We start from the raw sequence: 25536 nt of genomic DNA on the forward strand, positions 1-25536 counted from the left end.
ATTAATTGACATTGTTTCTCATAGGGAAGACATAGATACTTTTGAGATTCTTTGAATCCTTCTCACCTCAAAATTTCTGACATCTTTAACAGTGAGTGCTCTAAGGCTGGCTCATGTTTCTTTGTAACAAAGCAGCAGAAAAGCTGGCATAATTTTGGTGGCATTGTTTTTGTTTTCAGTGATAAGTGATACTGTTGTTTTTTTTCCCAATTGGAAAATGTTTTCTTTTCTTTATAATATAGGCTTAACCATTTAAACCACTTTCAAGGGTATGACTCAGTGGCATTCAGTACATTCAAAATGTTGTGCCACCCCCACCACCATCCATCTCCAGAACTTGTTCATCTTCTCAAACTGAAACTATACTCATTAAGAAATAACTCCCCACCATCTCCTCCTCCCAGCCTCTAGTAACTTCTATTCTACAGGGTTCACAAGTCACATTGGCAAAATGGAAAATTGTAGCTAAATGTACTTTTATTTACAAAATATTTTTTAAAAACATGTGTTGGCCACCTCTTCATAAAATTTTCTTATGAGTATTTTGTGCATTAGGCACAATTTACCATTTTCCCTGTATGTGGTGACCTTTGGGACACCCAATACTTTCTGTCTCTATGGATTTACCTATTCTGCATATTTTATATAAATGTACTAAATGTATATAAATTTTTATACTGTGTTTGCCCTTTTATGCCTGATTTCTCTCACTTAGCATAAAGTCTTAAGGTTCACCCATGTTGTGTCCTGTGTCAGAATGTAATTTCTTTTTTTTTAACTTCAGATTAATATGAGGGTACAGATGATTAGGTGGCATTGCTTGTGTTTGTTAGGTAGAGTCCATGTTGTAGTTGTGCCTCTCACCCAGGAGGTATGACATGTGTCCCTACATTGAGGTGCCTATTAGGTGAGAGCTTATCAATCCTCCCCTTCCTCCTCTCTCCCAGAATGTAATTTCTTTTTCAGTGAGTAATAGTCTAACGTGTGGTGTTTGTCCATTCATTTGTTGATGGACACCCGGTTGTTTCTACTGACTATTATGAATAAGGCTGCTGAGTATGTGGGTGTGCAATTATCTCTTTGACTCTATGCTCTCAATTCCAGGAAGCTTAGTTTATTTTAAAATAAATACATTTAAGTTTCTATTAAAAGTTCACTTATGGAAAATACTGAGGTAAATGATAGAACAGGTGGTATGCAAATATGACCCCCCAAATTATAAAAGTGGCAGACAAATAAGTTTGGGAGACTCTGGACTAGAGGAAGGAGCTGGAAGCTGTTGTAAAGTCTAGGCTGGAGGTCTGAGGACTCCTAGATCAAGGGCTTGGCAGAGAGGGCAGCTAAAAGGCTTTAGGAAGGAAAATGAAGAATTGAGTAAGTGTTTGATCTTACTGGGCTTTCCAGCTGTGAAGAAGTGGAAGAGTTGCAGAAATGACAGGTCTGGAAGAATTGGACAACATGGAATTGTAGACTTGGTTTTGAAGAACTTCCTGTTGTTTAAGTAAGCTAAGAGTTGATGTCATCTTGGCAGCGGAAACCCATGCTGCCTTGGAAATAAAGCCTGTCTTATTTCTCAGAATCACTACAGTACAAGTGTGTGGTGGTGGTGGGGACTAAAGTGGTGTCTGCGCACTCTTTTAAAAATGCAGATTCTTGGGACCGGGCCCAAACTCCCTGAATAGAGTGAGTAGAGCCACTGGGGGTGAAGCCTAGGATCACATGTGTTTAACCTCCTGGTAATGCTCATTCACAGCCACCTCTTCACTGCTGGACTCTTGTCAGACCCTGGCAGGCAGGGCCAGCTCCTCTCGGGGTGTCCCGTACCCAGCACTGGCTAGTACTATGTTAATTCTCAACTTTCAGGCCTGGCTTTGCTAACTGTGGTCACAAGATCTTTATCTCCCTTGTGCCAAACCCCAGCACTTAGGTCAGGTTGGACTCCTGTAAAACTTGTTGGACTCCTTTCCAGATCAGTGACTGCAGCTGGGAATGTGGGGGCTGCAAAGGGAGGGGGAGGCCGGGCCAGCCAGCCTTGTGTTCTGGACGAAGGCCACAGCTCTTATGGCAACTTTGCTGTTTACCTGCACACATATGAATGAGAGTTGTTTCATTTGAGTTTCAAGACTTTCAAGTTGCTAAGGGGTGGTTGTCCTCAAGTCGAGGGCCAGAGAAGATAGGTGGCTAGCCTGAGGTTTCAGAGATGTTCTCTGTGGTATCTTTTGTGGGGTTCTGTATGATTTTATGGCCCTGCTTAGAGAAACAGAACCAAGCTGTCTCAGGTCAAATTCCCTGGGAAGCCAACTAGGAGGTGGAGATTTGCATTCTGGGGGTTTATTGGGGGGTTGACCACTGGAGGGAAAGGGGAGGAAGTAGGATTGGGTAAAGGTAGGAGTTGGGGTGCAGTGCAGTCACAACAGAGGTCTCGGACAATCCCACAGGGAGTGCTGATGCTGGGATGGACTTAGGGTTGGCCCAAGGTGAGGCAAGGAGACAGAACCTTCACCGCCTGCATAGGTCAGTCACTGGATATGGGCTGTCCCAGGGGAAGAGGCGTGACTTTGGGCTGTTCCTAGGGAGGTTGAGCAACCAGCCGTGGGCCACCAGCCAAAGCTGGAGGAAGGGCTGGCCGTCCTAAAGGGCCTGATTGAGGCAGCTCACCACTGCATCTACTGCACAAGTTAAAGTTGTCAAGTCAGAGCATCTGTGGAGAAAGGACCTAAATTTTCATTTGGGTTGTGTGTGGAAGTTTTTTAAAAAAGACTTTTTTTTAAAAGAACATTTTTAAGTTCACAAGAAAAATTGAGCCAAAGATACAGAGATTTCCAATCTGCCTCCTGCCCCCACAGGTGCACAGCTCCCCCGTCCCTCAGCTTTCTCCACCAGAATGACACATTTGTCATAATTGATCATTATCACTCAAAGTCCACGGTTTACATTGGAGTCCACCCTCAGTGTTGGCTGTTCTGTGGGTTTGGACAATGTATGATGTCATGTATTCATTTTTGCAGTGTCACACAGAATGAACAGTTTCGCTGCCCTAAAATGTGTCCTCCCTCTCTCCCTGCGAACCTGTGGCAACCACTGACCTTGTTTTATTGTCTTCATAATTTGGTCTTCCCCCCGCAGAGCGCTGGAATCACGCAGTCTGTAGCCTGTGCAGGAAGGATCTTTCACTTGGTGGAGTAGTGATTTTAGGCTGTATTCTGTGCAGCCCCTTCGGGGCAAGACTGGTTTGGGCCCCCAATCCCATTTAACCTAACAACTTTACCTCTACCTGTTCAGGGATTTGGGATCCTTGCAATTTTTTTTTTTTTTTTTGAGACAGACTCATCTGTTGTCACCCTCAGTAGAGGGCCATGGCGTTATAGCTCACAGCATCCTTAAACTCAAGTGATCCTCTTTCCTCAGCCTCCAGAGTAGCTGGGACTACAGGTGCCCACCACAATGCCCAGCTAATTTTTCCATTTTTAGTACAGACAGGGGTCTTGCTTTCACTCAGGCTGGTCTTTAACTTCTGAGCTCAGGTGATCCACCCACTTTGGCCTTCTAGAGTGCTAAGGATGATAGGCGTGAGCCACTGTGCCCAGCCCTTGCAAAATGGTACTTGAAAGTCACTGCTCTTATACAATCCTCTTTTTTAACAGATGAGGGCCCTTGGACCAGAGAGGGGAGAGGACTTGCCCATGGTCACACAGCCTGTCAGAAGCAGAGCAGTGCCCAGGTGTTGGGTCTCCTGACTCCCAGAGTTGCTCTGGTGCCATCAGGCTATTGGAGACTTGTTGGAGACAAGGCTGTGCCTGTCCTTCTTCCTTTGTGCCACCTCCAGCTGCTGAGAAGCTCTGTGGACAGAGCTTGGAGCTGAACTTGCTTTCATATCTAGCATTCCTGCCCTGGCGTTACTTTGCCCTGCCATAGGCTCGTTGGTTCTTCTGGACTCTGTGATGAAAATGCCAAGATCCTTGAGGGTGCTGGAACCTGGAATGGCATGGTGGAGAAGCAGATATGGGGGGGGACAACTCTTCCATCCTGCAGCTCCCCGTTGATCTTGTAATCCCCTTTGAGTCTGAGCTGGCACTGAAGCTGGGCAAGCGCACCCAGTGCTCAGGTGACGCAACTCTGGGGCTTCCTGCTCCTTCCCCTGTGGAATTGGCCCCCTTTGGTGCTCAGAGCCAGCCACCTCCAAGCCTTTCTGTAGAAAAAGACCCTTCTGTGTATCTCAATTCCATGACAGGACAAAACTTAATTCTGCCTTTCACTGCCCCAATCACCCATCCATCTCAAGCTGTCCTATTTCCAGCAGGTCAGAGCAGGAAGAGGCCTCAGAGGGCCTCCCAGCCAAGGTTATAAACCCAAGTGCCAAAGGGGCCATAACTGTGTGAAATGCACCCTGGCAGAAGGCAGTAGGGTCTCTGGCAACTATTAATTGTGTATTCGATATAGAGACATTGTGATGGCAATGAAAACACACCCATATACCTGCACATGCAGGCATACACACGCACACACACAGACATACACACGCACACACGCACACATATTTATATTGATTGGGAAACAAAACAACTAGGCCTGTATGGCTGAGTCAATCCTCAGTTTTGAAGCCATGCTTCAAGCTGAGCCCTGTTGGCACAGATGAGGAGCTTGCAGGTCAGGGTGGCGGTCTAGAGCCTACCAACAGCAGCATTTCCAGAGCTGTCCTGACACGAAGCTTGTCTGGATTCTGGGCCTTTATTACACAAATGCACAGGTACACACACGTGTTTCCATCTCCCTGCCTTGAGCAGAAATGACATGACTGAAACGTCTGGCTGCTTTCTAAGTCCCTCAGCGTTGCTACATGCCTTAGTTTCCCTCTGTCTCTTGTGACCACGTCAAGCCCTTTCAGGAAGTGAAAGTCTTGAGTGAGACCAGTAGTTTCCATAAGTCCTCTCTGTCTCATCTTCCTGGGTCACTCACACTGGGCAAGCAAGTGTCAGCCCAGAGAGCTAGGGGCTTCCTCCTCTGCAAATGGCACCCACCTCCCCATCCATCTCCACATCCAGCCCGTTCTCATCCCCTCCCTGGGCTCATAGGCTCGGGGCACAGATCAGTCCACCCCCAGAGAGCCCATGGGTGTTGAAGACACACATTTGTTCCTTTTTGAGCACCTGCAGGTGCAGAACCTCTCAGTGAGCTGCAGAAATACCAACCCCAATCCACCTCCTTCCTTTGTGCTTTTCTCTTTATTTTGTCTTTAAACTTCAGACCTTTTGAACCATGGGTTACCTGCCCCGCTCTGTTAATAGTGCACTAGACGCTTTGGTGCATGTGAGGCATCTCTCCTCTTTAATTCGTTTCCTTGTCTCCCTTCCTCTTTCACTTTCCTGGGCACCGATTCTCGTGCATTCACAGTGTGTCCTGTGGTCTGCGTGTGTTCTATAAAACTTGTGCTGCCTTCTCACATGTGTGCTGTCACTCTGCACACCTGGAACCGGCCCGTCAGAGCTCATCCTGGGGTCTGTGTCGTTGTTGCTCTGTACTGTGTCCTTAAGATCTACCTGTGCTGCTTCTCAGGCATTTGATCTTTGCTTCTAATAATGGAGTGCCGTGGTTGCTTTTCACCTGTCCACGCCCCATGATGGACACCTGGGTGAGCCCCAGCTCCCTGTCACCAGAAATAACACAGCAAGGAGCATCTTCAGATGGGGTCCCTTGTAGAATTATGGGAGCTTTTCTTTGGGCTGTATAGACCCAAGAACTGAACGGCTGGGTTGTAGGGTCTATGTATCCCCTCGTATTCTGGGTGATACCAGGCTTTTGTTCTCCAGCGTGGCCACAGCAGTCTACATTCCACTAACCCCGTGTGACCAACACTTGGCATTTCCTAGCTGTCTAATTTTTGCCAGTTGTACAATGTCAAGTGACACTTTGCTGTTTTAATTTTGGAGCTTACATCTAATACCACTTACTGGATGTGTCACTTTAGGCAAGTGTCAGGAGCCCACCCATGCCAACCAGATGGAGTAGATTCTACAACTCAGAGAGGCTGAGTAATTTTTACAAGGCCACACAGTGGAACTGGGATATGAAGACAGAGCCTGTGCCTTAACCACTGTAGTATTGTCATCCTGTTTTACCTCTCCTCTGAAATATCAGCTCCATCTACATTGCAAGCTGCCAGCAGGAACTTTATTTCAGGTCTCCTTGGGGACCCCAGAGAATTGTGCCCAGTGACTTCATTGTAGGAGATGCTCAGTAAATCATTGTCTCACAGATTTGGAGAGACAAAGGGAAAGATGGATGTTAGAGTTTATTTGGAGGACTATAGGGACCTGTTTGAGCTGTTCTCTCCAGGAAAATATGATTTGGGGCTGCTCTTGGTAGATAAATGTCCCTGGGCTCCTGGCTTCCAGCCATCATCTGGCCTCTGCAAATAGCTCGTTCTAAGGTTGGGGAGCAGGATGGTGTCAGGAGGGCCTTGGGGGAAGGCAGAGGGGAAACTGACATGCAGTGAGGAATCAGAACCTGCAAATGCCCCTGCTGCACGGGCTGCACACACAGTTGATGAAATGGAGGCTCCGAGGGTAAAGAAATGTACTCAAGATCAAAGGCAGAGCAGGAATTCAAACCTTGTCTCCTGACACACAGCTCAGAGACTTTCCCTTATTCCTCAGGAGGAGAAGTTCAGAGTCAAGAGTAGGGAAGTACTTATCACGCTACTTTACCACAGCGTGGGGCAGTATGGGAGACATTTTGGGTAGCAAAAGAGCTCCTTTCACTCCCCTAGACCTTCAAGGTTAAACTCCCCTTTTCTGGGAAGAAAGGGTCTGATAAACTGAGCCTAACTGAGCCTTCTGATAAATTGAAACAAAGTGACAATTGAAACGAAATAGTAAATATAAGGTACCAGCATAGCCCCAGACACAAAAGAATCTCCCCGCTGACACGGACTGGACCGTGATGTTGGCACACAAAGCAGCCGTCTCAGCAGGTACTCAAGTCACTTAGGTCTGAGTGAGAACATTCTGGCAACACTTGCTCTCCCTCAGGGAAGAGAAGGATATATTTTTATTTCAGAAGCCTGCCTGGTGCCTACTGTCTCTCAAAACCCGCATGTAGTATGAAGTGGGGTGGAAACAAATATCCCCAGAAAGGACTTTTGGTGGCAAGAAGATTAGGGACATTTTCTCAAGTTGGATGTGATGGGCTGGGGGGAGGGCAGTTTCAAAGAGGACCTTCTAAAAATACTATCCATTTACCCAAAAGACACAGACCGCGCCTCTGCTCTGCCCCAGACAACGCCTCAAAAGGAGAAATTGTCTTGCCACCCACACCTTCCCTCACTGGGCGAGGGCACCTCCTCCGGGTCGCTGAGTGGGGATGTGGGGGGAGGGAAGAACAGAGGACTTGGAGCCACTTGGTTCAAAACTTGGGTCACTACTCATCTTTCTGAGCCCGCTTCTTTGTCTGAAAACAAGACTATAAATAGCTAATGTGTAAGTTAGACCAATGGCTGTCCTGTTGTCTGGTGCCCAGTGCTCCGTAGGCATTGCGAATTCTGGTGTTGTAACATTCCTTAGGGTGGAGAGGGCCAGCTGTGTATAGAAACATGCGAGGCTGGGGGTAGGGCAGCTCTACAGATAGGGTCATGGCTCTTACAGGCTCTGACTTGTATGATCTGCCCCGTGCCAGGGCAGCTGAAGGGACCCTCTCTTCTAAGGTGGGCTGGTTAGGGCCATCTCTGCTCCCAGCCCCCTCTGGAATTGCAAGGGGAAAGAGTCTATTCAAGCACCCTTTGCAGTACTTACTAAGTATCTATAAACGTGTGGAAAACATGGCTCCGGGAACAAAGGGATGTCCTAGGCCAAGATTCAAGCAGATATTGGAATGATTAGGAGGTGTCTGTGGCATTTGGGAAGTCTGAAGTCTCAGGCTGAGTCCCAGCTCTGATACCTCCTAACACAAACAGCTTCCTTTGACTGTGGGTGTCCTGTGTGGCTGGCAACTGCATTAAGTCCGTTTTGGCCTTTTGATGGTCCTTCAAAGTCCTCTTTATTTTCTGGATCTAATGGTGGGAAGACTGGTGCTCAGAGAGCTTAAGTGATTTGCTGAAGGCTTCATAGCCAAGGCACAAGATCTCAAACCACATGACCTTGGGCAACCCATTTGAACCTTCTCTTCCATCAAATGGGCGTGATACTCCATCATGCCTTCTCCCCAGCTCTTTGGGAACTCAGATGGGGGGTAGAGGCAGAGGGGCACCGTGAGCTGCAAACCCCTGCCCCCACAAGAGGAAGTGCTCAAGCTGTAGGCTCTGGTCTTAGGGAAGGCAGGATGGGAGGTGTGTCTTGTGTTGGGGGTTTCTTCAGGTTGAGCCAATGACATAGAACTTGGTCCTTGGGTACCTTTACTCCTGGTGGTGACAACAGCAGGTGTGTGTGGCCCAGACCATCCCAGCTGCCCTACTGGCTGTGGCCTTTCTCGATGCTGTGGGATTTCCTTATTTGGCTTCACAATGTGATGACTCAGGAGGGAATGGGAGAGGAAGGGTCCCTTTGTCACCCTCACAGAGGTAAGAGGCAAATTAACAATAGCATTAATGTCCACCCGCCTGCTTTTTCACCGTGTGTGTTGGTGCTGCTTTAAGGTCCTGTTCATTGAGCAGCCACTGACCACCAGTCCCCTTTCTATGGGCTCCAGGTCAATCAACTAACTCACTCCTTATGAGTTATCAATTATTATTATTCCCATTTCACAAATGAGGAAGCTGAGGCTCTAAGTCGTTTAAAAAATGAACTTGTCTGATTGCGGTGAGTTGGTAGGTAGGAGCAGGCTCAGAGTCAGGCAATTTGACTCCACAGCTCGCGTGAGCTGGTTTCTTTCTCTTCTGTCAGTGTATCTCTCTGTTTTTTTGCTTAACCACATTTGGCAATGTTGTCCAAAGTTCGAAGCTGAGCCTGTGTTTAAGTGAGGCTGAGCTAAACTTCTCCAGCCTCTTCCCTGCTGTTCCTCCCACCATCTCCCCTTGGAGGTAGGACCTGGACTGCAGGCTTGTGCCTAGATATGATGGGGTGATTGCTTAAATGGAAGCATTTTGATGGGAGGAAAGAGTACTGGATGAGGAGTCTCATGCTGGGGGCATCATGTGCAGGCTGGGCCACCAACAGGCTGTAGGGTCTCGTGCAAGTCTCAATCCTTTTCAGGGGCTCAGTCTTCTCATCTGTAGAAGGAAGGAGGTTGAGCTCCAGAGTCCCTGGCAGACCGGATGCTCTGTGAGAAAACCAAGAGTTTGGGTAATTTTCCCAAAGCCACACAACTCCTTCATGGAACTGCTAGGGTTGGCCTGGAGTTGTCGACAGATCACACTGCCTCCTAAAGCGGCAGATTGCTACAGTACGGGCTCTCAGGCAATACCACAGATTGGATGGGAGGGAGACAGCAGGAAGGCTGCAGGGCAGGGAGTCTTCCCCTACCATCCTGGAGAGGACAGTAGATGGCAAGAGACCCCAGACCAAGGCACCGGCAGAGGTGGCAGAGCCCTCCTCCCCCATCTCTCAGCTTCAGCTCCACTCCTAGAAAAGGGTGGTGGCCCCCTCTTTCAGTTCTGCTTCCTCTGGTCATGGCTGGCAGGGCCCTGGCTGCAAGCCTGTTGTGTTTATGTTCCCACGGCCCCCCTCAAGGTGTGTCATCAGGCAGCCCCAGCCAGGACCCCAGTCAGACGGGGGTTTATGTTCCCACGGCCCCCCTCAAGGTGTGTCATCAGGCAGCCCCAGCCAGGACCCCAGTCAGACGGGGGTTTATGTTCCCACGGCCCCCCTCAAGGTGTGTCATCAGGCAGCCCCAGCCAGGACCCCAGTCAGACGGGGGTTTATGTTCCCACGGCCCCCCTCAAGGTGTGTCATCAGGCAGCCCCAGCCAGGACCCCAGTCAGACGGGGGTTTATGTTCCCACGGCCCCCCTCAAGGTGTGTCATCAGGCAGCCCCAGCCAGGACCCCAGTCAGACGGGGGTTTATGTTCCCACGGCCCCCCTCAAGGTGTGTCATCAGGCAGCCTCAGCCAGGACCCCAGTCAGACGGGGGTTTATGTTCCCACGGCCCCCCTCAAGGTGTGTCATCAGGCAGCCTCAGCCAGGACCCCAGTCAGACTGGGCAGTTTATTCTCTGAGCTATTAATGAGGGAAATAAAAGGAGTTTCTGTAAAGGGGTCACGAGTTGGGTGCGTGTTCCCTCACGACCTTAACCACCTGATACCCCACCCCACTTTGGCCCTATTCTCTTCCGGGCCCAGGACAGGAGACGTAGGAGGTCCTTCCGATGCACTGGCTTTAGGGTCAGCTCTCCTCTCATCTCCTTCAAGAATTTTTCTGTTTCCTTCCAGCTGGTATTTGTATCCCACGTGTGGTGGGCTGACTGGTAGCCCCCTAAAATATGTATCCATCTCAAATCCCTGCAACTTGTCAACGTGACCTTATTTAGAAAAAAAGTCTTTGTGGACAGAATTAAGGATCTTATAATTAGATCATCCTGGATTATCCAGGTGGGTCCTGAATCCAATGCCAAGTGTCTTTATAAGAGAAAGGCACAGGAAAATCGAAATACAAAGTTGGGATGATGTGACCACTGAGGCACAAGCTCACAAGATTAGAGTGATGTAGCCACAAGCTCACAAATCAAGGATTACCCCTGGTTCCCAGAAGCTGAAACAGGCAAGGAAGGGTTCTCCCTTATAGCCTGTGGCAGGAGTGTGGCCCCGATGACACCTGCATTTGACTTCCAGCCTCCAGAACTGTGAGGGAATAAAGTCCTGTTGTTTTAAGTGACCGGTGGCACTTTGCTCCTTCAGCCCTAGGGAATGAGTACAGCATGGAAGTGTGGATGACCTGAGCCAGGGTCAGGACAGGGGCCTGGGGCCACACAGATGAGGCTTAGAATCGACTTTCCCTGGTAATAACTGCTCAGCCTGTCTGAGCTTCAAGTTCCTCATCTGCAAAATGGCACCAATACTGCCTACCTTCCAGGTTTTAAAAGTTTTATTGAGCTAAAGTTTGCATATGGTAGAAATTCACCCATTTGACACATACAATTCAATGTTCAGAGTTGTGCAATCATTTTCACTGTTAATTTTAAAACATTTTCTTCATCACCCCCCACCAAGAAACTCCATAACCACCAGCAGTTGCTCCCATCCCCCCCCCAAGCCCTTCCCCAGCCCCAGAAAACCACCATATCTTTCTATTTCTATTGATTTTCCTGTTGTGGAGATTTCATATAAATGGAGCTGTGCAATGTGTGTTCCTTTGCGTCTGGATTCTTTTACTCAGCATAATGTTTTCAAGACTCATTCATGTTGCAGCATCTATCAATACTCATTCCCTTTCGTGGCTAAGTAATATTCTATTATGTGAATAATAGAATGACATTTTGTCTGTCTATTTATCTATTAATGGACATCTGGGTTGGTTTCTATATTATGGCTATTATGAATTATGCTTCTATGAACATTCATGTATAAAGTTTTGTGTGGACATGTCTGAGATTGCTTTAAACATTAAATGAGGCAGTGTTCAAAGCATTTAACATACCTTTCAATAAATTATAATGAAGGAATCTTAGAGAGAATCTTCCCAGAGTTTTTGAATTTACAGATTAGGAAACTGAGGCATGGAGTGGAGAAGAGACTTGCGTAAGCAGCCATGGCAGGAGAGTGCTGCAGTTCAATGCAGGTCCTCAGGCCTCATGCCTGGGGTCAAATTCTGGGAAATTGAGCCTGAATTTCCTTATGTCAATGGTGTCACCTCTCCGAGCCTCAGTTATCTCACACAAAAAATGGAGATAGTAGTAGACCTGCCTCACATGGTTGCTGATAAGTGTTCTATAAGGCTTAGCTGGTGTTTTTCATAGCAGTACCAAATTAGGAACCCAGGTCTCCTGACTCCCTGGTATGAGATCCCTGAATCTACACTTCAGTTCCCTTTTCTGTCTCATGGGCATCTTCCCAATGTGGTGTTTAGAGGAAAGGGATGTGGCTTCCTCTGTCCTCACCCTGAGCATACGCATATATGAGGTGCTGAATGATTAACTGTTTCATTCTCCCCAACTTGGCCCTCGCCAACTGGGAACTGTGGTGGGTGTTAATCTTCTGCCTCTCTCTAGCGCCCCATTTGATCACTGAGCATGGCTTCTCTCCCAGGCACTGGGCAGCGAGCTGTCATGGAGTTGGGGCCTCTAGAAGGCGGGTACCTGGAGCTTCTCAACAGCAATGCTGACCCCTGGAACCTCTACCACTTCTATGACCAGATGGACCTGGCTGGAGAAGAAGAGATTGAGCTCTGCTCAGGTGAGCGCCCTTCCCTCGGGGCTCTGCCTCCTGGCCCACCCCTCAGTTGCCCGATACAGCACCCGGGGCAGGGACTGGCCTGGGAGCTGCGGTCAGAACCGCGGACAGCTCCCTGCATGCGCGCGGCCCCGCCTCTCCCTGTCCCCACCAACCCTCTTCCCAAACCTTTCCTGCTTCACCAGAGGGACTTTTCCTCCCAGAACCCGACACAGACACCATCAACTGCGAGCAGTTCAGCCAGTTGCTGTGTGACATGGAAGGCGATGAAGAGACCAGAGAGGCTTATGCCAATATCGGTGAGGACACGCCCAGAGGAAAAGCGTTCTTTGTCCTGTTTGTTAATCTCACCCATTTACCAGGAACCTCAGCAGGCCCCTCCCTCAGAAATCACGGCAAGGGAGTGCTGAGTAGGGACTGGAAGAATGGAGGCTCCAGGGCAGAAGGGAGATGGAGGCCAGTGAGGTCTCTCCACTAAAGACCACCGGGCAACCAAAATCTCACGTTTACTTCCTCTGCCTCCATTCCTATCCTGTTCGTTTCTTGCTCTTCTTTCTGTCTTTCCCACAAAGCACACACCATACACTTTTCCCCTTTCCTTCCCAGCTCCTGAGCCAAACTACTCTAGTATTTGTAATAACTCCCAGTTACTGGGAGCTCATAGTATGTTAATTGCCATACATGCATCATTGCCTTGAATCCTTTCAACAACAAAGGAAGTACGTGCTGTCACTTCTCCTTGGCAGATGAGGAGATTGAGGTTTAACAGGTGAACCAACCTACCAGAGGCTGCAGTGAGAAAGGGCATGCCTGAAATTCTAACCTAGGTATCTCTCATTTCAAAGTCCCCATTTTTAAACCACAGAAAGGAAAGTGTCTGGAGTTGGGAGCTTTGCTAAGGCTCAAGCTGAGCAGCTGGTCTGCAACTTTAAAAAGAGTTACTTCTAAAGCTTTCAGACAAAGGCAGAACTCTTTGGGGGGGAAGTTTTGTTGCTGCTGCTGGTTTTACTGGGGAGAGTAGAGGATCCCTCCTCACCAGTATCACCACTGTCTCATACAGAGCTCCTGTTGAATTAGAAAAAGGCGCCTCTTCTTCTGGAGTCTACCCCAAGAAGTAACAGCCTGGCTAGCAAAGCACAAGCTGGATTCCTGCTCCCATTTGCCCTCCTGGCTAGGGTACCCTTTGTACAGTGGACAACCTGCATGATTGTTTTTAGTGGCCCTTTGTTGGAAACCCAGGAACTGTAATACTCAGCAGGTTTGTGCCTGGCACAAATGTGGCCAAATTCCCCCCAGAGTACACTTATTTGAACATCATACAGAGACAGAATTTAGAGACGAACAGTAACTGTGCTGTCTCAGAAATTACAGAACTGAGAGCTTGCCTGCTTCCTTCCCTTCCTGGGAATTTACTTAGAGGAAGCAGAAGTGTGTGGGGATGAGAGCATTCACATTTCCTCAAAACTTCAGGCACTAATTAAGTATTTTGGCATCTTTTAGGATTTGGAGTTTTTTTCCCCTTTAGGGGAATTTCCATAGGTATTGGAAGCTGCCTAAGCAATTAAATGAGGCAGCGTCTTAGTCTGTTTTCTGTTGCTGATAACAGAATAGCTGAAATTGAGTAATTTATAAAGAAGAGGAATTTGTTTCTCATAGTTACAGAAGCTGAGAAGTCCAAGGTCAAGGGGCTGTATCTGGTGATGACCTTCTTGCTAGTGAGGATTCTACAGAGTCCTAAGGAGGAGCAGGGTCACATGACAAGAGAACTGAGCATCCTAGCTCAGGTCTCTCTTCTTCTTATAAAACCACCAGTCCCACTCCCATGATAACCCATTAATTCATTACCCCATGAATCCATTAATCCTTAAGTGGAAAAATCCATTCACAAGGCCTCTTAGAGCCTCTAGTTGTATCTTATAGGCTATATACCTCTCTATATCGCCGCAGCAGGGAATGAATTTCAATACATATTTTGGAAGGGATGAATATTCAAACCATAGCAGGCACTTTGCCTGAGTCTGCTCCTCAAATCTGTGTGTTTTCTCTGTGCTCCTAGAAGGCCCAGTCCAGGCCTGCACAAGTATTCATTTGAGGTGTCTTGAAAGATGACCTTACTTCCATGTGTACTCATAAAAGGGAACAGTAATCACATCTACCTCATGAGATGGTTGTAAGATTGAACAAGTCGCTGTGTATAAAGCATTTAGAAGAGCATTTCACAGAGTGAGCATTCAAGGGACGCTGCCACCACACAACAGCATCATCACCATTGTCACCAACATCACACCACCCTCGTTCCAGCCCTCAGCTCAGAAGACCTCTATGGATCCCTGTTGCCTATAAAATCAAGTCCTAACTTTCCCCAATGTGAAAACTCTACCACAGCCATCTACCTCTCAGAGTTCCCCAAACATATGCTGGACACCTTTCTCACTCCGTCACCATGACCCACAAAGCTATCCATTGTCTCTCAAACTCTGCCCCATCTTTCAAATGCTGGCTCCAGAATCCCTTCCTCTGGGAAGCCTGCCATGATTTCCTGATGCCCTGACCTCCTCCCATGATAACTCTCTTCCCGGGGCTCTGAGCCATGTACCACTGCATATAATTAACTCCCACTTACTGCATGCTTACTGTGTACTGGCTACTGTGTTGAATGCTTTAAATGCAGAGCCTCTAATCATCATTGTCTATCCCTATGTAGTAGATGTTACTTATTCTTCTTGCATAGATGAGGAAATGGGGCCCAGAGAGGTTAAGTAACAGGCCCAAGGTTACACAGCTAGTAGGGCGTGTGGAGCATAGAGGTGGAGTTTAAATTCAACCCCCTTGCCAATTCTATCACCCGCCTTGTACTACTTGATAGTTGTAGATCAGTTTTTATGAATCTATACCTCATTTTTTTCAATGAGATTACAAGTCCATGAAGGGTCAGCGTTCATTCATTCAGCAAATATTTATTGAGCCTCCCCATTGTGTGCCAGGCCCTGACAGTCACAGATTCCCAGTGACTAACCCAAGGCCTGGCACACAGTAGGCCTTCAATGAGACGTTGTTGATTGACTGAGCTTTTCCTCATCTGAGCAGCAGAACTGGACCAGTATGTGTTCCAGGACTCCCAGCTGGAGGGATTGAGCAAAGACATTTTCAGTAAGTCACGGGTGGGGAGAGTGGCTTGGTTCAGACTGAGTATTCTTCCTTGTTCCTTGGGGAACACCATAATACTGGATGACCGCCCCTCCATGGTTGGTTAGACCCCTCTCCCCAACATAGGGACAATAGAGGCTCACCTCGGGCCTCTCCACTGGTCGTGTGAGTTATTCTCTGGTTTTTCTCCAAAGTAGAGCACATAGGATCAGATGAAGTGATCGGTGAGAGTGTGGAAGTGCCCACAGAAATGGGGCGGAAAAGCCAGAAAAGATGTGAGTGAGCCCCTCCCTGACCCAACCTAGCCTTGCTTGAGACCTGGTCCTTTCTTGGCTCCAAAGCCTGCTGTGGCTCTCTGTTGCTCCCCCCGTTAAGTTCTACTTGCCTTACCTGGGCTTGCGGACACCTGCTGCCTCATCCCTCACTTCCTGTCTGCTGGTGACCCAGGAGGATAGATGGCCCAGGTGCAAATGCCCACTCTCCTGATGGTTTTTCGTCCCTGGCTTTTTGATTGTCATTCCCAAAATGACCTTTGAGTTCTGGCTTTCCTTTCACTTTTGGAGGTCACCCCTGTATTTGAGGGATATTTTTTGAAGTTCAGATTCTGGCATCAGCAGGAACTGGGTTTGAATTGTGGTCTTGCTATTTATAGTCTGTGTGACCTTGGGCAAGTACTAGCACCTCTCTGAGCTTCCACCTGATCTTCCTGCCTCCTTTGTCTATCCTCCTGTGGTAGTGATTGGGAGTTTCTGAATGCAAATCAGAGCATTTCAGGGCCCTGCTAACAGCTACAGAATACATACCACAAGGCCTGCCTGATCTGGCCTTTCCCACCTCTCCAAATTCACCATGGAGAATTCTACACTCCAGTCAGGCGAGGGTCTCTCCATTCCACCAACCCATGTGCTCTTGCCAGCCCCAGGGCCTTTGTACTCACTGTTCTTTCAATTTGAAATGCCCTTCCCTCCCCAACCCCCCCCAACCCCCCCATTCTTCCCTTGGACAGCTCTTTCTGATCTTTTAAATCTTGGCTAAAATGTCACCTCCTCTGGAAGCCTTCCCCGACCACCCTTCCACTAGATCAGCTCACACATTCTCACCCTGTTTGTGTCTTTCCTAGCCCTTAGCGCTGGGTGCAATCTGGACTTATTTCCTTATTGCCTTTTGCCAAGCTTTTCCACTGTGATGACAGGGACCTTGTCTTCTTGCTCATCACTGCATCTCCCACGTGTAGCACAGTGGCCAGTAGGCAGCAGCACCTTGACAAACATCTGTTGAGTGAATATCTGTAAAATGGGCAAACCATTCATCAAGGTGCTTGTGAGGTGCTGGAGCCTGTGTAAGCCCTGTATCCATCTATTTATTTTTGAACAGGTGAATCAGGTGCATGGTATGGAAATTCAAAAAGTACAAAGAATATTTAGTGAAACAAATCTCCCTCTCATTCCTGTTTCCTCCCTAGAAGGAACATATGTTTACCAGTTTCCTTTTTACTTGTCAGAAATACTCTCTTCATCTCTCAGCCAGCTCTTTGCTTTTTTTTTTTTTAATTTTAACACAAATGGCTACATTTTACCTATAATATTCTGCACTGAGCTTTCTTCATTTAATAAAGTCATTTCTGTATTATTGATGGAGAAGACATGGTCCTATCTCTAAGGGCTTCCTCCTTTCTCTTTTCCTTTCCTTTCCTTTCCTTCACTTTCCTCTTTTCTTTCCTTGTTTTTCTTTCCGTTTTCTTTTCATTTTCACTTGATAAGTATTTCCCCCAACATTTAAAAAAAATTTTTTTTTTTTTTTTTAGACAAGAGTCTCAGGCTGTTGCTTGGGCAGAGTGCCATGGTGTCATCATAGTTCACAGCAACCTCCAACTCTTGGGCTCAAGTGACCCTCTTGCCTCAGTTTTTCTATTTTTAGTAGAGATGGGGTCTTGCTCTTGCCCAGGCTGGTCTCAAATTTGTGAGCTCAAGCAATCCACCCATCTTCACCTCCCAGAGTGCTGGGATTATAGATATAAGCCACCATGCCCAGCCTACCCGCAACATTTTACTATAAAATTTGTCAGCATAACAATAAAGGTGACAGAACTGCACCATGAACAGCCATGTACCCACCACTTTGATTCCACAATTAATATTTGGCTCCATCTCTGTTCATCTGTCAATTTCTCTATCAACCCAACCCTCCATCCATTTTATTTTTGGCACATTTTGGAGTAAATTGCAGACACTAGCACATTTCCCCATATGTGCTTCAGCAGACTTTCTTTTTTAGGGCTGGTGTGGTTCACTGGGTCAGTGAACCACATTCAGTTAATCAGCCTCTCTCCAAGGGACACATGGGTTTTTATCTGTTGATGTGCTGAGCGCTCTATGCTTACCCACTGGTTTCCGACAGTGATCCTCGTTTCATAGACCTGAGACCAAAGGCTCAGACAGGCTGTATCACACAGGCATGCAGCTAGGAAGGGATTCAAAAGGCAGGTTGTTTTATTTTGTTTTGTTTTGTGACTTAAACCTATGTTGTGTTCCCTGTGGCTTAGCACCTTCTGCTTCCCTGGGTGTTTTGAGGGGGGGTTGGGCTCAAGGGAGGTTTGAGCAGGGGAGGAAGGGGAAGGAGTAAGGAGAGGCAGTGGGGGCCCACAAGGCCACCTCCCAGCCCTTGGAGGGAAGGCCTCACAGCCTGCTGGGGTCACGAGACCTCCTGGTTTGGCATACCCCTTCCCTGGAGCAGCTGACCCTGGTATTCTCTCTGCAGCCTTCCCAGAGGAGCTTCTTGCAGACCCGAAGCACCAGAAGCTGGGTGAGCAGGGCAGGGGGCCAGGAAGGGGCCTCCACAGGTGTCCATATAAACTGACATTGGAAGCTGAGGCTCAGAGAAGGGAAGTCATTTGTACACAATCCCACAGCTAATGAGAGGGGGAGGTGGGAGTCAAACCAAGGTCAAGATTTTCCTAGCTCATAATCCTGCTAGGAGGGTCAGCATCTTCTATGAAGCCTGTCACCCCTTCTTCTTCATCTGAGTCGGAGCTGACACCTGCCCCCAGCCTTGTTCCACTGCTCCCCCATACCACACGTCTCCTTTTAAGAGTGCAAAGTCACTGGGGCCAGACAGGCACCCAGCAGCCCTCCTGCCCTCCTTGGGGGCCCATACCAGACCTTCCCCCAAGCTCCTCCCACTGAATGCCTCCTGCTCTCCTTCCTCTCCTTCTCTCTTCTCCATCCTCTCCTCTTCCCTCTCCTCACCTCCCTTTTTTCTTTTTCCCTCCTACCCGATTATGATCACAAAGGTGGGGAGACCAGCCCCTGTGTGGAAAACAGAGAAATGAAAGGCTCATAGTTGGATGGAGGAAGCCTAGTTCCTGCCCTCAGAAAGTTCCACTCTGATCACAGAGACAGGACTATGAAGACCCTCTCCAGGATGATGGAGAAGTGGTCTGTGTTTTCAGGGAGCTCCTAATCTAATGGGAGAGACAGGTGCCTATTCTCCAAGACCCCCGATCTGATGAGGGAGACAGGAGTTCTGCCCATGTGGACCTCAGCATGGTGAAGTGATCCCTGTTCTCAGGGAGCTCCCGAGCTGATGAAGGAGGCATATCATTTCCGTCTTAGAGCTCTCCATTTCACAGAGGAGATTGACCCCCTTCTTCCCCAAGTCTGAGGGCGGAGGCAGAGAAGTGTGCACTATGCAACCCCTGCCTTTCTTTGGGCACAGACTAAGTGCCTGGGGCCTCTTTGGGTCCGTTGAGGAGCACCCTGCCAGGCCATGCAGGGTGATAGCACATGGGGCCAGAAGCCTGTTCATAGGTTCTTTTCTGCCCTGACTGTGTGTGGGGCCTCTAGGGTCCTGCTCTGGAAAGCTCTCAAGGCCCAGTCACAAGGAGAGGGCTAGGGGGCCGGTGGCACAGAGCAGTTGTTGTTTGGCCCAGCTCAGCAGGATTGAGAAAGGACAGGCATTTCCTCTAACTGCCAGGAGAGAGATCAGGAGAGAGCCCTGCCACCCCAGAAAGGGCTCCCAGGCACCCAGCCTCTGACACACCCCCTTCCCCACAGCCGAGACCCCTGCTGTGCCCATGGTGACTGGCAGTTTCCTGGTGGGGCCAGTGAGCGACTCTTCTGCCCTGCCCTTCCTGCCACCACCTGCACTGTTCAACCAGGAGCCAGCATGTGGCCAGACCCACCTGGAGGAAACCCTCCAGATGGCCAGTACGTTAGAGGGCTTGGAGAGGGTGGGCTTTACCCCTCCCAGGAGGTGGCTGAGGAGCTAGCATGACGGGAGGGAACCCTACCCACCATCAATGTCACTCACCTCAGTCCCAGCCAGTGTCACCCCCAGGGTTCCCATCAGCTCAATCCCTGCCAGAGAATGCCTCAGAAGGAAACACATGCCTGGGTGGCCAAGAGAATCTGCACCACTTAGGGAATTCACCTGCCAGCCAGATATATTCATCAGCTCTTTATGGAGCACCTTCTCTGTGCAGCCACACTGCTCGGTGCTGGGGACACCACCACAGGCAAGACAGACACAGCTGCTGCTCTCAGGGGAATGAGACGCCTTTAGGGCAGTCAGACAGTAATCAAAGAATCAGAGAGCAGAATAACGAATGTGGATGCTGTGGGATATTCCACCTCACTGACTTTGTCTCTTGCAGTAGCCCCCTCCAGGTCCTCGGCAAGCTGCCTGAATCTCCCTCCTGGACACATCCAGTTCATCCCCACTCTCCCCACTTTGTCCCAAGGGCTCTGGCAAATCTCAGGGGCTGGGGTGTCCAGTATATTCATCTACCAGGGTGAGTGAGAAGCCTTGCCCCATGACCACCTCTCCCTCCCAACCTGACTTCTCCCTAATCTGACCGCTCCCTACCCCAGGCATTTGGCAGTAGGGACCTAGTGTCTTCTCATGATCCTTCCTCTCTAGCACACATTTCTCAGTTCCAATTTCCCAAACATCAAAGTAGAGGAGCAGAGCTTCCTGAAGTGGTCTGGTTGCATGACTGGAAGTTGCTCTGTTGCCCAGGCTAGAGTGCAAGGATATCATCACAACTTACTGCAACCTTACACTCCTGAGCTTAAGCAATCCTCCTGTTTCAGCCTCCAGGTAGCTAGAATTACAGGTGCCTGCCACTACACCTGCCTAATTTTTCCCATTTTTAGAAGAGACACAGTCTTACTCTTGCTCAGGCTAGTCAAATTTTCCTTCTTTTAAAACATTTTATGGTATTTTTAAGTTGCAACATCAATGATAAATGTTTACAAGAGTTGACTGTCTCCTTCACTCTTTAGTATACAGATGTGACCAGTTTGGTGTACATCCTTGCACAACTTTCTCAAATTTGTATTGTTTCCTTATCAGTAAAATGGTCTTTTATTGAGCTGACCCATCACACTGAGAGGTTGTAGATGGTTCTAGAGAAGGCATGCTTGGTCTCTCAGAAATGAGGCCAGGAAGGTGCTTTCTTCCGCTTGAGAACATCCTTTCATAGTTACATGCCAGTTTCTTTATAATGCACTGGTACCCCGGTAACAGATAAGCAGTTCTTGACAGCTCTAGAAAAAGAAGCACTAACCATGCAGTGGGAACAATGCTATTGTTACACCTGCCTGAAGCTCCTTCTGAGCTGATTATGTCCATTTCAAGAGTGGGGAAACAAACCAAGGCTCTGGAAGCTAGAGCTAACTCCAGAGCTCTTTTCCTCAGCTCCATCCTGAAATGTCTTCCTTTGGAATTTTCCCTCTCCTCTCCCCAGTCTTCCCAGGCTCCATAACCTGCTTTGGGGCGAGGGTGACTCAATTGGGTTCTGGGCTAAGTAGCTGGTTGTTCTTACACCCTCCTGTACTCATAATGTAGGTGAGATGCCCCAGGCCAGCCAAGCACCTCCTTCGGGTGGCCTTACCATCCACAGCCTCCCAAAGTCCCCAGACCGGCCTGGCTCCACCAGTCCCTTTGCTCCTTCTGCAGCTGACTTGCCCAGCATGCCTGAACCAGCCCTGACCTCTCACTTAGATGGGACAGGTAAGGACCCTTCGGGGCTGCGAGAGGTTCTGGCAGCAGAAGTGAGGCCCTGGGGAAGGAATCACCTCTTACCAGGTCCATGAGCAGAGCCTGCCTGTAGGACAGATCATGTTCATGGGTCAGACAGGACAGGGAGGGTCTTCAGGGAGTAGAGGGCATGGCTGGGAAGAGGGGATAGCTGATGAATCCATGTCCCACTCAAATGGAGTCACCAGCCTTCAACAGCTTGTTACCCAGCAGAAAAGCCAGATCCTCTTGAGCTGAAAATTCCAATTTCTACATAGATACTGTGATTTTAAAATATGAGTGAAATTTTTAAAAGTATACCTGGCCAAAGAAAGATGTCTTTGAGTCAAAGTTAGTCTTGGGCCAATATCTTGTTACTTCCATCTTGGGAGACTCAGCCCTTGTAGGCTGTGCCCTCAGGATGCTCTGAGGACTGAATGGCCAAGAGGGAGGGAAGTCTCCAGGGGTGCTCCCCACTCTAACTCTGACACAAACTTTTCCATCTCCAGAGGGTGAAAAGTCCTGCACCCAATGCCAGGTAGATGAGGAGGTCTCTGGCAAGCTTGCAAAGTGGCCTGGTGAGTGATGCAGGGGCCCTCTGTCCTGGGGGCTGGAGGTGGAAGCCCAGATCTGGCTTCACTCTGCTTGTTCACTCATTTATTCAACCATTCATTTGCTGGCTCACACTTCATTAATTCACTCATTTATTCGTTTATTTGATTATGCCATCATTTCAGCATTTGTTCCACCACTCACTCATGTAACATTTATCAATAACCCACTCCTTGATAAGCTCACGCTGCATGTCAACATCTCATTGGTGGGGCTGAGAGAATGAATGAGGGGAGAGAGGATAATGGACTGAGTGGATGAAGGAAGAAGTAGATGAGGATGAGAGTGATGGGAGCTGAGCATAAAAGAGTGATTAAGAGAATGGCTAAGTTACTAAATGCTTACTTTCAGGCACTCATTGAAGCGCATTAGATATGTTGAATCATCGAAGTGTCAAACAATTCTAATATTGTCTCCATTTTTACAGATGAGAATACTGAGGCATAGTGCAATAAATAACATGCTCAAGATTACACTAATAGATGGCAGAGCTAGTATTTGAACTCAGACACAGGGAACTGCCACAACACCCGGCTATTTTTTGGGACAGGGTCTCAGTCTTGCTCAGAGCTGGTCTTGAACTCCTGAGTTCAAGCAATCTAACCACCTCGGCCTCCTAGAATGTTAGGATTATAGGTGTGTCCTATCTCTCTCTCTCTCTTCTTTGAGTTAATGTGCCAATGTCTCGTTCCATTGCCCAGGCTAGAGTGCTGTGGCTTCAGCCTAGCTTATAGCAACCTAAAATTGCTGGGCTCAAGTGATCCTCCTGGCTCAGCCTCCCAAGTAAACTGGGACTACAGGCACTCAACACCACACTCAGCTAGTTTTTCTATTTTTAGTAGAGACGGGGTCTCACTTTTGCTCAGGATGGTCTTGAACTTCTGAGCTCAAAGAATCCTCCTGCCAACAGTGCTAGGATTACTAGGTGTGAGTCACCTGGCCCTTTTGTCCTATCTCTTAACATGCCTCCTCCCATGGCCTTCTGTGGTGAGCAAATGAGGGCCCCAGAGAAGAAGGCAATTAGTGAAGGCATGAAAGGAGTGGATAGAAACAAGGGTGAGAAGATGAATGAATGAATGGGGGTGGCAAGGAGTTACTCAGTGAATGAGCATCTGGGTAGCTGAATGAGGCAGTCACTGAAGACTGTGCAGTGAATGGATGAGCACATGGTGAGGGTGGCAGTGCTGGCCTCATGGTGGAGCCTGTGTCCTCCTTCTGGGCTTCCCGTGTGCTCCCACCTGACACATCCCTTGGCCTTTGCAGAGCCGGTGAAGCAGTTCTGTCACTCGCTGCAGGACAAGTATCAGGCTGAGCCCGAGGGCCCTGATGGCCTCCTGGTGCAGGTGGACCTGGTGAGGGCCAGGTTGGAGAGGACCAGCAACAAGAGCCAGGAATGGGAGCTGGCCACTCCAGACTGGGCAGAGCGGCAGCTGGCCCCAGGGGGTCTGGCCGAGGTGCTGTTGGCAGCCAGGGAGCGCCGGCGGCCGCGTGAAACACAAATGATTGCCGTGTTGGGCAGGGCTGGGCAGGGGAAGAGCTGTTGCGCCCGCGCCCTGAGCCGCGCCTGGGCCTGTGGACAGCTTCCACAGTATGACTTTGCCTTCCACATCCCCTGCTACTGTTTGGACCGTCCTGGGGACACCTACCGCCTGCCGGACCTGCTCTTCTCCCTCGGCCCACAGCCACTGGAGGTGGATGACGAGGTGCTCAGACACGTCTTGAGGAGGCCTGATCGTGTTCTGCTCATCTTGGACGGCTTCGAGGAGCTGGAGGCCCAGGATGGCTTCCTGCACAGCACGGGTGGCCCGGCAGCCACAGAACCCTGCTCCCTCCGGGGATTACTGGCTGGCCTCTTTCAGCGGAGGCTGCTGCGAGGCTGCACCTTGCTCCTCACTGCCCGGCCCAAGGGCCGCCTGGCCCAGAGCCTGAGCAAGGCCGATGCCCTGTTTGAGGTGGCCGGCTTCTCCCCTGAGCAGGCCCAGGCCTATGTGTCGCGCTACTTTGAGAACTTGGGGGTGACCGAGTACCAAGAGAGAGCCCTAGCGCTCCTCCGGGACCAGCCTTTTCTTCTCAGTCACGGTCACAGCCCTACTTTGTGCCGGGCCATGTGCCAGCTCTCGGAGGCCTTGCTGGAGCAGGGAGATGGGGCTGAACTGCCTGCTACGCTCACAGGACTCTATGTTGGCCTGCTGGGCCCTACAGCCCGAGACAGCCCGCCGGGGGCCCTGGCAGAGCTGGCCAAGCTGGCCTGGGAGTTGGGGCGCAGACACCAAGGTAACCTGCGGGAAGACCAGTTCCCCTCGGTGGAGGTGAGGACCTGGGCTGTGGCCAAGGGCTTAGTGCGACCCATCCCAGGGGCCACCGAGGCCCAGCTGGCCTTCTCCAGCTTCCTCCTGCAGTGCTTCCTCGGGGCCCTGTGGCTGGCTCTGAGCAGTGACATCAAGGACAAGGAACTGCCACAGTATTTAGCATTGACTCCAAGGAAGAAGAGGCCCTATGACAACTGGCTGGAAGGTGTGCCGCGCTTTCTGGCCGGGCTGATCTTTCAGCCACGCACCCACTGCCTAGGAGCCTTGGTCGGCCCGGCAGCGGCTGCCTTGGCAGACCGGAAGCAGAAGGTCCTCACTAGGTACCTGAAGAGGCTGCAGCCAGGGATGCTGCAGGCGAGGCGGCTGTTGGAGCTGCTGCACTGTGCTCATGAGGCAGAGGATGCTGAAATTTGGCAGCATGTGGTGCAGGAGCTCCCCACCCGCTTGTCCTTCCTGGGCACCCGGCTCACACCTCCTGATGCACATGTGCTGGGCAGGGCCTTGGAGGCAGCTGGCCGAGACTTCTCTCTGGACCTGTGCAACACTGGCATTGACCCCTCTGGACTGGGGAGCCTCGTGGGACTCAGCTGTGTCACCCATTTCAGGTGGGGGCAGGGGATGGGGAAAAGGGGCTCCTTTGTGCTGGGCACCCACGGTGGCCTCGCTGCCGGGCATCATATTCATTCTGTGGGGTCCCATTTGCGTGTGCACAGCAGCCGAGTGGGGCAGAATGGATACACTCTATGTTCGAGATGATAATGTTGGGCTCAGAGAGGGGCAGCTGCTTGCCCAAAGCCATGCAGGGCAGAATTGCTTTTCTAACCAGTATTTGAAGGACCTCTGTGTGCCAGGCACCAGGCCACATCTAGAATCCAAGACTGACTTGGGTTCAGATTTGTTTTCTTCTCTTCTTCCACTGATCAAGGCACCATGTTCTCATGTTTAGATTAGCGCCCTGGCCCCCCTTGGCCTCACTACCTTCATTCTCTGCTCTTCCACTCTATTTTATACGCAGCCACTAAAGTGATCATCCCACAAGTTAAATTTGATCATATCCCACTCCTGCTGACAATTCTTAAGGGGCACTCTGCCATCCTTGGTATATTGAGTCTAAATTCATTCATTTGGTGCATTTGA

The 25536-nt window shown here is 49.5% G+C and overlaps 2 protein-coding genes across 15 annotated transcripts in view; one reads left to right on the top strand and one right to left on the bottom strand.

Annotated features, from left to right (window-relative positions):
* The window catches only part of DEXI (Dexi homolog), an 86571-nt gene that overhangs the window by 28939 nt on the left and 32096 nt on the right, over window positions 1-25536 (bottom strand). The window lies entirely within an intron of this gene.
* CIITA (class II major histocompatibility complex transactivator) overlaps window positions 1-25536 on the top strand; it is a 52828-nt gene that overhangs the window by 12021 nt on the left and 15271 nt on the right. For 5 of the 14 annotated variants that reach the window (XR_008373149.1, XM_053554133.1, XM_053554120.1 and 2 more), the window contains exons 2-11: window positions 12170-12316; window positions 12517-12612; window positions 15401-15463; window positions 15655-15735; window positions 18218-18262; window positions 19513-19665; window positions 20112-20249; window positions 21308-21472; window positions 21988-22056; window positions 23354-25004. Coding sequence is in view for 13 of the 14 variants with exons in the window: in XM_053554133.1 (XP_053410108.1) it covers window positions 12170-12316; window positions 12517-12612; window positions 15401-15463; window positions 15655-15735; window positions 18218-18262; window positions 19513-19665; window positions 20112-20249; window positions 21308-21472; window positions 21988-22056; window positions 23354-25004 (2608 nt within the window). In the remaining variant the exon portion in view is untranslated. Of the gene's footprint in view, window positions 1-12132; window positions 12317-12516; window positions 12613-15400; window positions 15464-15654; window positions 15736-18217; window positions 18263-19512; window positions 19666-20111; window positions 20250-21307; window positions 21473-21987; window positions 22057-23353; window positions 25005-25536 lie in introns of all 14 variants that reach the window. The other 9 variants (XM_053554121.1, XM_053554131.1, XM_053554126.1 and 6 more) reach the window with 8 other exon arrangements.

The sequence above is a fragment of the Nycticebus coucang genome, chromosome 12 (assembly GCF_027406575.1).
Source record: "Nycticebus coucang isolate mNycCou1 chromosome 12, mNycCou1.pri, whole genome shotgun sequence".
NCBI classification, from domain to species: Eukaryota; Metazoa; Chordata; class Mammalia; order Primates; family Lorisidae; genus Nycticebus; species Nycticebus coucang.